At 50.7% G+C, this 13,176-nt stretch overlaps 1 protein-coding gene across 1 annotated transcript in view; it reads right to left on the bottom strand.

The window, feature by feature from the left end:
* Positions 1-1,777: 1,777 nt before the first annotated feature.
* Positions 1,778-13,176, bottom strand: part of NEMP2 (nuclear envelope integral membrane protein 2) — a 17,226-nt gene continuing 5,827 nt past the window's right edge. Inside the window, exons 6-9 of the mRNA XM_015422703.1 lie at positions 10,772-10,886; positions 6,242-6,467; positions 4,040-4,216; positions 1,778-2,765 (exon numbers count right to left, since the gene is read on the bottom strand). Coding sequence (XP_015278189.1) covers positions 2,531-2,765; positions 4,040-4,216; positions 6,242-6,467; positions 10,772-10,886 — 753 coding nt within the window. The 3' untranslated portion in view covers positions 1,778-2,530. The remainder of the gene's footprint in view (positions 2,766-4,039; positions 4,217-6,241; positions 6,468-10,771; positions 10,887-13,176) is intronic.

Below are 13,176 nucleotides of genomic sequence, written 5' to 3'. Positions count from 1 at the left end.
GCTGAGGCCCCTCCCCAAACCCCGCCCTCTCCCAGATCCACCCCCAAAGTCTCCAGGTATTTCCCAACCCAGGCCTGGCAACCCTACCTGCAACACTTGAAGGTTTTCCTAGGAATTAACCTGCCCTTTTCCAGCCGCATCTTCTTAGGCCTGAGGACCGGAAACCTCTGCTTTCTTACAGGAGGGTCCCTAACGCTGCTTTCTACCGCCTTCAAGACTGAACACTGCCACTGTAATAACTTGATAGGGAAGAAGGCAGTCTTAGAAACAAGGGGTGGAAATGGGATTTCCAGTACTCATTCGGGGGGAGGGAGGAGTCTCGCCATTCAAAGATCTCTCTCCATGGCGTCCTCAGCCCTCCATTCCTCAGACATTCTCCTTTGACATGAATGTCTGACAAGAATTCCGATTAGGAGAGAATGGGAACGGAGCATGTACTATAGGAGCAAACCAAACAGTACGCCTTATCTACATAGAAGAAGAAGAGATTGGAGTCATACCCCGCCCTTCACTACCCACAGGAGTCTCAGAGCGGCTGACAAACGCCTCTCCCTTCCCCTCCCCACAACAGACACCTTGTGAGGTGGGTGGGGCCGAGAGAGCTCTGACAGAAACTGCTCTTTTTCAAGGACAGCTCTCTGACAGAACTGTAGTTTGCCCAAGGTCATCCAGCAGGCGCAAGTGGAGGAGTGGAGAAATCAAACCCGGTTCTCCCAGATTAGAGTCTGCGCACTGAACCGCTACGCCAGACTGCTGAATATAGGATTTCTAAGGCCTAATTCTAGATCTTTCCATCACACATTCTTGTGGTACCACATGCCTGTTTTGAAGGAACAAGACAGCCTCCTCCTGTATTCAAAAGCCATGGGAAACAGTAGCAAATGACGTCTGAGTTGTAAATACGGGGATTATAACCACTATGGAGGTTAAGATGTTCCTAACGGATGATGTAAACCAGGGTTCCCCAACATGGTGATCCTGGGCACCAGGTCACCCACCAAGTGTTTTTAGAAAGTGGGTGAGGCTTCTGACCGGCCCCTGGAGAGCTGATTGGCTGTGCAGATTTTTAAAAACGTTGCTTCCAGCAGCAGCCATCTTCACTGTGTGACTGAAAATAAACTGTGTATTCAAGAAAATATTTTTCAACCAAATATTTATTTTAAAAGGCATCCTGTTAAACAAAGTCTCTGCCAGAAATGTTGAAGAATTACACTGAAGAGTTACATTTTGTGACTGCCTCCGCCTCTTCCGGCGGCCATTTTGTGGTTGTGCCCACTGTTCAGTGGCAGAATTCCAACAGTACCGACAGACTCAAAAAGTCTGGGCCCCCATGTAAACTAAAACTAGGCTAAGGGTAAAGGTTTCCTTGCTCGAAAGCCAGTCGTATCCGACTCCAGGGAGCGGTGCTCATCTCCATTTCCAAGCCGAAGAGTCAGCGCTGCCTGAAGACGTTTCCGTGGTCATGTGGCTGACATGACTAAATGCCAAGGGGACCAGAACACGTTACCTTCCCACCGAAGTGGTACCTATTTATCTACTTGCAATTTCTTGCTTTCGAACTGCTAGGTTGGCAGGAGCTGGGGCCAGAGACGGGAGCTCACTCCGTCACGCGGCACTCGGGTCTCGAACTGCCGAACTACTGGCCTTCCGGTCTGCAGCTCAGCGTCTTAACCTCTGAGCCACTGTGGCCCCCAAAACTAGGCTACCTATTCCAGAAAGGGACCATTTGAATTGATCACAGCAGTTCACCTTCCACCTGAACAGTCTTCTCCATAGAAGAAGATATATGTGATGTCGCAAAGGCAACAATTACGAGACCTGGTCTTCACGCGCGGCGGAAAATGAGCCCCCACACTTCACGCCAGAGGTGAGGAGAGCTGCATTTTTAAAAAATGCTCCTCTGTGTAAAAAACTCCCTACAAACCAGAAAACGACCACTTCAAAGAGGGACGTTCTGGCTTCGCCCTTGACACACTGTGCTAATTTCCCACTCACAGGGAATTAATAAGGGTGTGGATCTTCAAAGAACGTAATCCGCTCCCCTTCAGTCATAAGCAGCGCAGACCAATCGGCCGCTTCAGTACTCTCCGACCTCATTCCGTTGCATGTCTAGACCAGGCCTTGGTTCCCCCTCACACCTGGTGTGGACGAATTAAAAACAGTTCACACAAATAGCTTTGTAGTGCCTAATCTGTGCCAGTTTTCTCTGCTCAAAAGCCCTCCCGGCACACCCTGCTCAGCACCTTGGGTAGAGTTTGTAAGCGGAGACGCTGACTGGAGGCAAATTCTCCCTGCCAGTCTCCTGTTCAGAGTTCAAAAACACCTTCACTTTGTAGAACAGCTGGCTGCAGGGCACCTTTCGGGACCGCAGATGTTCCCCCAAATCCCCCGGGCAATCTTAGCTGTGAGGGCCGGCAGAGCGGGAGTCAGTCCTTCAGAGGTCATGGCTGCCCTCTACAGCCCAGCAAGTGGAACTTCCCAACTCTGGACTGTGTATTTTGCCCGTTTTCTGTGAACAGAGACGAGTGGCTCAAAGAAATTCTCTGCTACGGACGAGCAAACTGTTTCGTGGCTGCGTTTGTTCCCTTTCTTCTTCTTCCTCCTCCTCCTCCTGAAAGGGACCTGTTTGTCGGTCCGGTTCCGACTCTGTGTCTGAGGTAAAAAGTTGATCCTCTAAGAGGGCTCCTCCGATGCCATACTGTTTGTCGTGGGCCTTTGTTTCTTCTGGCGACACGTGAGGAAGTCCCAGGACGAAGTTCGCAAACCTGAAGGGAAAGGGAACGTGAGTGGAGAGAACCACCAGGCAGGAAGAAATTAAAAAAAATTACCTCAGAGGACCTCTATGTATGGACTGTTAACGTCTCTTTCAATGTAGATGGAGAAGAGATTGGATTTAGAAGAAGAGATTGGATGTATAGAACCCTGTTAGAGACATGCTCTACGTTGGCTGTACGTATACCAGCCACTGAAGCTCTCAGGGCACTGTCATTTGATTATCCCTTGGCTCACAGAATCCTAGAATCACGGAGTTGGAAGGGGCCCTAGAGGCCATCTACTCCAACCCCCTGCTCAAGGCAGGATCAGCCCAGAGCATCCCTGACAAGGGTTTGTCCAGCCGCTGCTCAAAAGGCTGCCAGTGAGGGGGAGCTCACCACCTCCCCAGGCAGCTGATTCCACTCGTGCACAACTCTGTCAAAACGTTTTCCCTAAGATCCAGCCAATACCATCCAGCCCTTAATTTAAACCCGTTCTTGCGAGTCCTCTCCTCTGCCGCCAACAGGAACAGCTCCCTGCCCTCCTCCTCTAAGGGACAGCCCTTTAAATACTTCAAGAGAGCCATCCTGTCCCCCCTCAACCTCCTCTTCTCCAGACCGAACATTCCCGAGTCCCTCAGCCTTTCCTCCTAGGGCTTCTCGGTCTCCAGGCCCCCGATCATCCTCGTCGCTCTCCTCTGCACCCGCTCCGTTCTGTCCACATCCTTTTTGAAGGGAGGCCTCCAGAACTGCACACAAGACTCCAGGTGCGGCCTGACTGATGCAGCCTACAGCGATGCCGACTTTCAAATCTTTACCTGGCAACTTGGTCGGTTCTGGGCGAGTTCCCAGCCTTCATGACCTCCACAGTTTCGGGAAGGTAGCTATGTTGATCTGAAGTATGAGCTGTTTTGGCCTGAAGTAACAAGAAGATTTGGGTCCAGTAACACCTTAAAGGCCAACAAAATTTCCAGGGTATAAGTTTTGACTCTTGGAAGCTTATACCCTGGACGTTTTGGTTGTTCTTTAAGGTGCTACTGGACTCGAAATGTTTCTCTGAAGGACCGTCTCGTCTGTCCTTGTGCAGAAGCTTAGTTCCTCCCAACAGAGGGTCTGTATGCCACCCCTTCTAGCCAGGATCCAATCAGCCACTGCTGCATTTTGGCACCTTCCGTTGCTCTCCCCCTCTTTCGCAACAACCTCCCGGAGGAGGCGGACAAAGACCTCGCCTTGCTAACCTTCCAGTGAGTGTAAAACTGATTTTGAGATGTCAAGCGTGTTCTTACTTCTGAGGGGACTGCAGCTTCACCACGGCTACCCACGAGGGGAAACTGGGGCTCCTACAGAAGGCCCGCAGCTCCTCCAAAGCTCTGACAGTTTCTGATTCGCCCTGTTCTTGGTACTCCTCTTCGGTCAGATAACGACACTCTAGCTTTTCGGCTCTGAAGTACCGACGGGCTTTTCTAGAAGAGAAGCAAAACAAGACTGGTCTTTCGAAATTGTAGTGTGGATTCGAAATGCACAAGTTGTAAGGGCTTTTTTTGTAGAAAAAGCTCAGCAGGAACTCATTAGCATAATAGGCCACACCCAACAGCAGAAAATAATTAGCATATTAGGACACACCCTGAGAGCACAGCTCATTAGCATATTAGGCCACACCCCATGTTACCAGAAGTGTGGTCATCCAGCCACACCCACCATTTGATTCTTGTTCTGTTTACCTTGTTTGTTGTCAAAACCCAGGGCTTTTTTTTTTGTAGCAGGAACTCCTTTGCATGTTAGGCCACACACCCCTAATGTAGCCAATCCTAATGCGTTTCTGCTGTTGGGCGTGGCCTGTTATGCTAATGAGTTCCTGCTGGGCGTGGCCAACTCAGGAGCTAGCCGGAACTCCGTTCCTGTGTGTTCCTGCCCAAAAATAGCCCTGGATACTAATGTATTGACTGAAACTGGCAATTGGAAGATCATGTCCTGAATTTCTGTTCCAACGTGGGTTTGGTAAAACAGCGGAGCAAATGCTAGACACAGAATGGGCCACTGTAAAATCCAGTTTGAAAGTGCACTGAAAGTGGGTTGAAAGCGGATTATTTAGTGGGTGTGACCGCAGCCTAGAAGTACCATGATAAGAGTGGGCAGACTGTGCTCACCTTTATATTTAGGTTTAATGTGACCGCAGTCTCTTCCAGCCTATTTTGATTTCCTGATAGTTCCACGCTACAGATTATTATTTATGCTGGCTAGATTGAATGCTATTCCATTCGGGGAACTATCGGGACATTTAAAGAAGGTGCCTTACTCCGACTGACTGGCCCAATGCGGTTCTGGCCAAATAGACACCCTTCAGCACTGTCTATTTGACGGTGATTCACTTAACGAGGCAAGAGACAGTTGGATAAAATCTTATATCTAGGACTTAGGTGTGAACTGGATAATTTGAGGTTTCTTTTAGCAGGGGTGGATTTTAATATTACACTGCCGTTGCCAAGTTCTGTTCTCAGTCGATTACGATTAAAAATCATTAAATGTTTACATTATATAGTAAAGGTAAAGGTTCCCCTTGCTCGAAAGCTAGTCGAGTCCGACTCTAGGGTTGCGGTGCTCATCTCCGTTTCAAAGCCGAAGAGCCAGCGCCGTCCGAAGACGTTTCCGTGGTCATGTGGCCAGCATGACTAAACACCAAGGCGCACGGAACGCTGTTACCTTCCCACCGAAGCGGTACCTATTTATCTACTTGCAATTTCTTGCTTTCGTACTGCTTGGTTGGCAGGAGCTGGAACTAGAGACGGAGCTCACTCTGTCATGCGGCAACTCGGGTCCCGAACTGCTGAACTACCGACCTTCCACAGCCTTCAGTTCAGCGTCTTAACCACTTGAGCCACCGCAGCTCCGTGACTGACATTATATAGACGCATGTATTAAATAAATGTCCTTCTTTTTCGAGTCTGAGCGTGACATGTTTTAGAGCCGAATTGGCCGTAAGAGCAGTACCGTTAAAAGTATTTTTTTAAAAGCTGATTTATCCTGAGTCAGACCACCGCTCTGCCTAGCAGAGACTTGTCTCCTGTGACTGGCAGCAGCTTCCCAGCACTAAAACACCTTTCCCAAAACTTGCTACCGGAGGGTCTTCAAGCAAGGATGCCAGGGACTGAACGTCTAACCAACAGCCCTAAGCCATTGACAAGCCACCTCCTTGGCCCCTCCCCTTACATCTCCCCCCGCAGTGACATCACAACAATGCGCCATTTCCCCGCCCCACGTCTCTACATCATCAGATTTCCCTTGGCCGGGGAACAGAAACATACTACATTAGGATGTCCTGCAGTTAAGATGTGCTGTACGCTACAGCGGGGCAGAAAACACGGGGATGCCATTTTCAGCGGCAGCCCTGCATCTCCTGGGATGCACAGTGATAAGCACTGTCGCTTGACGCATTGTGGGGGGAAACCCTTCACGGTAACAGGGCATTCCATAGCCAGAAAGGTACTAACCTGCCGACGCTGCAGAATACTCGGAGTGGGTAATGCGCGATTTTTGAGCAGAGCAGGGTGGCGACCGCTGCGTACGCAACCTGAGGGATGGCGGTGCCCAAATGAATTAAAACCAAGCCCGCCAACTGCAGCATCCACATCAAGAGGTTCATGCTTTGGTCACTGGCAAGCGGCCCGTGTTGGTAGCAAAGGGCAAAGCTGACGGATCCGGCGATCAGGACGTATCCTACGAGGAAAAACGAAATGAAAGCTGTAAAAGGGATGAGCGAGATTCAAATCCCATAGCACCCTGGAGAACAACAAGGTTTTCGGGGGATACATTTTTGAGTCAAAGCTCCCTTTTTCAGATACCTACTCCTATGTACCTATTACGCTTATTTTATATATTAGAACTGTGTCCTCAGTAAATGTAAAATGCATAATGCTTAATGACTTTTTGTTACTACTTTCCCTCCTTTTGTTTCTGTACCCCTTAATTATATAATAAATTTTACACACACACACAAAGCTTATACCCTGAAAATTCTGTTGGGTCTCTGAGAGACTTCTGGATTCGAACCCAGCTCTTCTACTGTGGACTGACAACAGCCACCCTCTGAAACTGTAAAAGGGACAAGAGAGGAACTCTGATTCATGAGCTTATTTCTGGTTAGGGAACAGCCACTCAGCTGGTGACTTGTAGCAACTCTAATCTGGAGAACCAGGTGCGATTCCCCAGTCCACAGGAGGCCTGCTGGGTGACCTTGGGTCAGTCCCGGTTCTCTCAGGACTCTTTCAACCCCACCTGCCTCTCAAGGTGCCTGTGGTGTGGTGGGGAGAGGAAGGGAAGGTGATTGTGAGCCGCTTTGAGACACATGAGGCCCGCTGGGTGACCTGGGGCCAGTCTCGGTTCTCTCTGGGCCCTCTCAGCCCCACCTGCCTCACAAGGTGCCTGTTGTGGGGAGAGGAAGAGAAGGTGATTGTCAGCCACTTTGAGACACACAAGGCCCGCTGGGTGACCTTGGGCCAGTCACGGTTCCCTCAGGACTCTCTCAGCCCCACCTGCCTCTCAAGGTGCCAGTGGTGGGGAGAGGAAGGGGATTGTCAGCTACTTTGAGGCTCCTTAAAAGTTAAAGAAAAGAAGGATATAAAAACCTACTCTTCTTCTTGAATGTTCCTTTGTGTAAGGAACTTCCATACAGATGGGAATTATTAATAATAATAATAATTGTATGGCATTGTGTGTAGTATAGCCACGGAATCCTAAGATTGTCTGTCAGCCTTGAATTCTAGCTCTTTAGTGTTAATCACCACTAGGTGGTGAGCTAGACTTATTTTTGCACTGAGAGAGCTCTGAAAGAGCTGTGACTGACCCAAGGTCACCCAGCTGGCTTCAAGTGGAGATGGGAAACCAGCACAGCATAGGGAAAGCTCCCAGCTTCCCCTCTTTGCCAGTTTGGTGTAGTGGTTAAGTGCACGGACTCTAATCTGGGAGAACTGGGTTTGATTCCCCACTCCTCCACATGCAGCTGCTGGTGTGACCTTGGGCCAGTCACAAGTTCTCTCAGAGCTGTTCTCCCAAGGGCAGTTCTCGAGGGAGCTCTCTCAGCCCCACCAAGCCAGTTTGGTGTAGTGGTTAAGTGCACGGACTCTAATCTGGGAGAACTGGGTTTGATTCCCCACTCCTCCACATGCAGCTGCTGGTGTGACCTTGGGCCAGTCACAAGTTCTCTCAGAGCTGTTCTCCCAAGGGCAGTTCTCAAGGGAGGTCTCTCAGCTCCACCTGCCTCACAGGGTGTCTGTTGTAGGGAGGGGGAAGGGAATGGAGATTGTGAGCCGCTCTGAGACTCCCTCAGGTAGTGAAGGGTGGGGTATAAACCCAATCTCTTCTCTTTCTTTTTCTGGATTTCTATTGGCAGGGACTTTTTGACCCAGGTGGTGGTGGTGGGGAGAGTATTCCAAAATGTGATCCTCCACCTGCGGTCGGAAGTGACGTGGTCCACTCTACCACCATATCCCTCCACCCACGCCGGTATTCCCCGCACGTATCTATCAGTCCTAAGAACTGCCCCCAGGGGACCAGGTAAGGAACTTTCAGCCTGCAGAAAGGCCAGAGAACACACCCCCCCCCCCGGTGTAGGACAGGGGCACTAAGAAAAAGCGGTCAAGTCCGCTTCATAGCTGGCCTGGCTTGTTTTAAACCCCGATTACGGAATGGTAGATTCCTGCGTTTGGGTTCCCCCCCCCCCCACAGTGCCATTTGTGAATAAACAGGGAGGCGCCCTTATCAAAGGGAGATAAGAGGCACAAACCCAGATTTCGGGACATCGTGGGCAACGCCCCTGTAAGGAAATGCCTTACAGCTAAACTCAAGGATCCCATGCACATTTTATTTGGGAGTACCACCGAGTACGTTCAATGGTATTTATTCCAGAGGAAGAGTGCAGAGGACTGCGGGCTTAGGATATAGCGGGGTCCCCAACCTTTTTGAGCCTGTGGGTACCTTTGTAAAAAGACAGTGTGGCGGGCACAGCTGTAAAACGGCCGCTGCGGGAGGCAGGGCCAGCCACAAAATGGCTGCCGCAGCTTAGCTTCGGTCAGGGGTCATTTAGTAGAAAAAGAGCTGCAGGAGCTCATTAGCGTAACTCATTGGCATAACTCATTTGCATTTGACACACCCCCTGACATCACCGGACGTGTGTCAGAAGGCAACGCCCACTGCTCAGGCTCCACTGGAGTCTTTTGGATTGCTAGCTAGGGAACGGGGGCGGACGTGCGGATCTGCCGTCACAGAGGAGGGAGAGCTTGTACCTGAATAAACCTTGGCCTTAAAGGTGCCACTGGACTGTTTTGGATGGCTATTGGGGGGGGGGCCTCTGCAGCTTACCTGGCTGCTTCTTGCTCTGACTGAGGGCTGCTGGGAGCAGGGGGTGGGGCTTGTTGCATGTGCCCGCCCCCTTGGGCTCTTTACTGCCGGAGCTCCGCTCCTGTGCGCTCCTGCAGGAAATGACCCCTGGCTTCGGTCACACACTGAAGGTTCTTGTGTTGTGGTGGCAGCCGCCGCCGAAGTTAACGTTTTAAAATAACCTGCACTGCCAGTCAAATCTCCTGTGGCCAGTCAAGCCCTGACTTGGATAGCCCAGGCCAGCCCGATCTTGTCAGATCTTGGAATCCGAGCAGGGTCGGCCCTGGCTAGTACTTGGATGGGAGACCTCCAAGGAATACCAGGGCCAGGAGGCCAGAGGCAGGCTATCAAGCCACTTCTCTGAATGTCCTCCGTGTCTCAGTAGGAGTCGCCAGAGGTCGCCATGACTTCCAGGCACAGGTGTGCGCACACACACAACACAAAAAAGAAAAGAAACCTTGGCTGTTCCACCCTGTGCAGTAATATATTTTGGCTACTTGCTCAGACCAGAAACCTGAAGGAAAGGTTAGGATCTCCCTTGAACTTAAATGACAGGAAATGGCACTTGGGACACTTTTAGAATCCCAAAAATAACAAAAGATTTCATTTAACAACAAGGGGGAGAGGTCACGTGAAATCAGGGGTTGAAATCACTGAGGTAAAAATCAGTTCTCGCACAGACTTTAGTGCTTAGGTACGGGCTCAAGAGGGTTTCTTCAGGTTTTTCGGTTTTTCACAGCTAAAAAGAGGATTCCATTCATGGAGACCCTGATCAGGATAGCCCAGGCAGGCCCAATCTCGTCAGATCACGGAAGCCAAGCAGGGCCGACTCTGGCAAGTACTTGGGCGGGAGACCTCCAAGGAATACCAGGGCCCGGAGGCGGGGGCAGGCTATCAAGCCACTTCTCTGAATGTCCTGTGTGTCCCAGGAGTCGCGACTCGCCAGAGGTCGCCATGACTGCCAGGCACACACAAATGCAGAAATACCAAAAAAACCTCCAACAGCCAGTCAGAAGCCCCACCTCACCACACCCATTTCCTAAAAACACTCGGCAGGCGCCAGAAAAGAAGGAGAGACTGGATTTATACCCCGCCCTTCACTACCCAAAGGAGTCTCAGAGCGGCTTACAAACTCCTCTCCCTTCCCCTCCACACAACAGACACCCTGCGAGGCAGGTGGGGCTGAGAGAGCTCTTTCAAGGACTGCTCGTGAGAGAACAGCTCTGGGAGAACTTGTAACTGACCCAAGGTCACCCCAGCAGCTGCATGTTGAAGAGTAGGGAATCAAACTCAGTTCTCCCAGATTAGAGTCTGCACCATTCCGGGGACCTCTGGGATACAGTCATACTTTCATATCCACTCCCCTTTTACATCCACTCCGGCAACACTGAGTGACGATGACTCCCGCATGCGACACCCCACTGCGCACACCGAGTCGCTGAGAAAAGCCAGACTATCAGCACATCAGTCGAGAAAATGCTTTTCTCCTCCTAATACTGAGAACTGGTGACTCTGAGGGGGAATAAATGTCATCAATTTCAGACTTTGTGTTTTAGGAATGAAGACAGCCATCAAGCCCAAAACGCCAGTCTCCCGTTCCATACGCTGTTTTGACAGAACACAGACATCTCTGCTCATTCCCTTACCCAGGAAGTATTGCGTGGAATCGTACCAGAGCTGTTTCAAATCCTCTTTCAGAGTATAAAGAAGATAGAGAGAACAGAACCAGCATCCGCTCATCAAAATCCAGAAGGTGCTGAGCTAGAGGGGGAAAGGAGAAAGAGATGAATGACGCCGTCGTGAGTTTATTTATATATTACACACGCCCATGCGTAAGATGGGGCCACCCTTCCCTAGATATGGGATCTCCCCAAATGACAAACTGCGAAGAATCCACAGTCTGGCAGCAACTTTTATGAGCAACTTGTACTTGGAAAACAGAAGACGAGAGAAATTTCAATGGAAAAGAAATGTCCAGTTCTTAGAACCAGTTTGGTGTCGTGGTCAGGAGCGCAGACTCTAATCTGGGGGAACCGGGTTTGACTCCCCACTCCTCCACATGCAGCTGCTGGGGTGACCTTGGGTCAGTCACAAGTTCTCCCAGAGCTGTTCTCTCATGGGCAGTCCTCGAAAGAGCTCTCTCAGCCCTACCTGCCTCACAGGGGGTGTCTGTTGTGGGGAGGGGAAGGGAAAGGAGGTTGTTAACCGCTCTGAGACACCTTTGGGTAGTGTAGGGCGGGGTATATGAATCCCATCTCTTCTTCTTCGTCTTCTTTTACCTCACAGGGTGTCTGTTGTGGGGAGGGGAAGGAGTTTGTAAGCCGCTCTGAGACTCCTTTGGGGAGTGAAGGGCCATGGGGTATGAATCCAATCTCTTCTTCTTCTTCTACCTCACAGGGGGTCTGTTGTGGGGAGGGGAAGGGAAAGGAGGTTGTTAACCGCTCTGAGACTCCTTTGGGTAGTGAAGGGTGGGGGATAAATCCAATCTCTTCTTCTTCTTCTACCTCACAGGGGGTCTGTTGTGGGGAGGGGAAGGGAAAGGAGGTTGTTAACCGCTCTGAGACTCCTTTGGGTAGTGAAGGGTGGGGGATAAATCCAATCTCTTCTTCTTCTTCTACCTCACAGGGGGTCTGTTGTGGGGAGGGGAAGGGAAAGGAGGTTGTTAACCGCTCTGAGACTCCTTTGGGTAGTGAAGGGTGGGGGATAAATCCAATCTCTTCTTCTTCTTCTACCTCACAGGGGGTCTGTTGTGGGGAGGGGAAGGGAAAGGAGTTTGTAAGCCGCTCTGAGACTCCTTTGGGTGTATACCCCATGGCCCTTCACTACCCGATCTCTTCTTCTTCTTCGTCTTCTTCTCCAAAGCGGTACAAACACAACAACCTCGCCTCCAGCAGGAGCACCCCAGCGTCAGCCCACAAAAACACTACGTGAGGTTTGGGTGTCAAGGCAGCTTCTTTTTGCGGTCAAGTCACATCTGATTTACAGTGAACCCTTGTGGGGTTTTCAAGGCGAGAGACTTATCAGAGGTGGCTTCCCATTGCCCGTCTCTGTGTTGCAGCCCTGGGCTTCCTTGGTGGTTTCCCATCCAAATATGAACCAGGGCCAACCCAGCTTAGTTTCTGAGATGGGGGCTAGACTGTGCCACCAAGGTCAGGGCTCAAGGCAGCTGAAGCAGGAGGAGGAGGATGGAATTACACTCTACCCTTCACTACTCAAAGGTGTCTCAGAGCGGCTCACCATCTCCTTTCCCTTCCCCTCCTCACAACAGACACCCTGTGAGGTAGGTGGGGGGGGAGAGAGCTCTGAGAGAGACTGCTCCTGAGAGAACAGCGCTGAGAGAACTTGTGACTGACCCACGGTCAGCCAGCTGGCTGCATGTGAAGGAGTGGGGAATCAAACCCGGTTCTCCCAGATTAGAGTCCGCCACTCCTAAACCACGACACCAAACTGGTTCCCAAGATGCAGATCTTGCAAGATCACTCTGCTCTGCAGGTTAAGGATGGGCATCCAGCTTACCGATGGTGTTCCCACTCTTAATTTTTATTGATGAAGATTTTATGCCGCCTGTCAGGGGACCTGCCCGAGGCAACTTACAGAATACAAAACATTCGAGGCAAAACACTGAAAGATACTAAAATCCCAGCATTCAATAAACCCAGCCTGGCACAAAAACGCAGACCACACGGACAGACCACCGACAGCTGAAAAGAAAACGTGCCAGACTGGAACAATGTTTTTAAAAACCAACCCCTTGATGCCAAGCCTGGGTGAACAGAAACGTTTCAGCCTGGTGCCCAAGGGAGCGGTAGAGACGCCAAGGGAGCCTCATGGGGGAGGGCATTCCACAAGCAAGGAGCCACCACTAAAAAGGCCCCGTGTCTGGTTGCCAACCACCTCACCTCTGAGGGCTTAGGAGGCAGAACGTAAAGAAATGGGAGGACTGGACGATATGCAGGAGGAGGTCCTTAGGGTATAAAACAAAGAAGATCAGAACCCTATTGACACCAAACGGCTGCCCATCATTTCTCTTTCACGTAAGTAGAATTCCTGC

The sequence above is a fragment of the Gekko japonicus genome, unplaced genomic scaffold, assembly GCF_001447785.1.
Source record: "Gekko japonicus isolate JY-2015 unplaced genomic scaffold, Gekko_japonicus_V1.1 scaffold2658, whole genome shotgun sequence".
NCBI classification, from domain to species: Eukaryota; Metazoa; Chordata; class Lepidosauria; order Squamata; family Gekkonidae; genus Gekko; species Gekko japonicus.
Note: the sequence above shows the minus strand (reverse complement) of the source record. Positions and strands in the feature narration are given on the sequence as shown.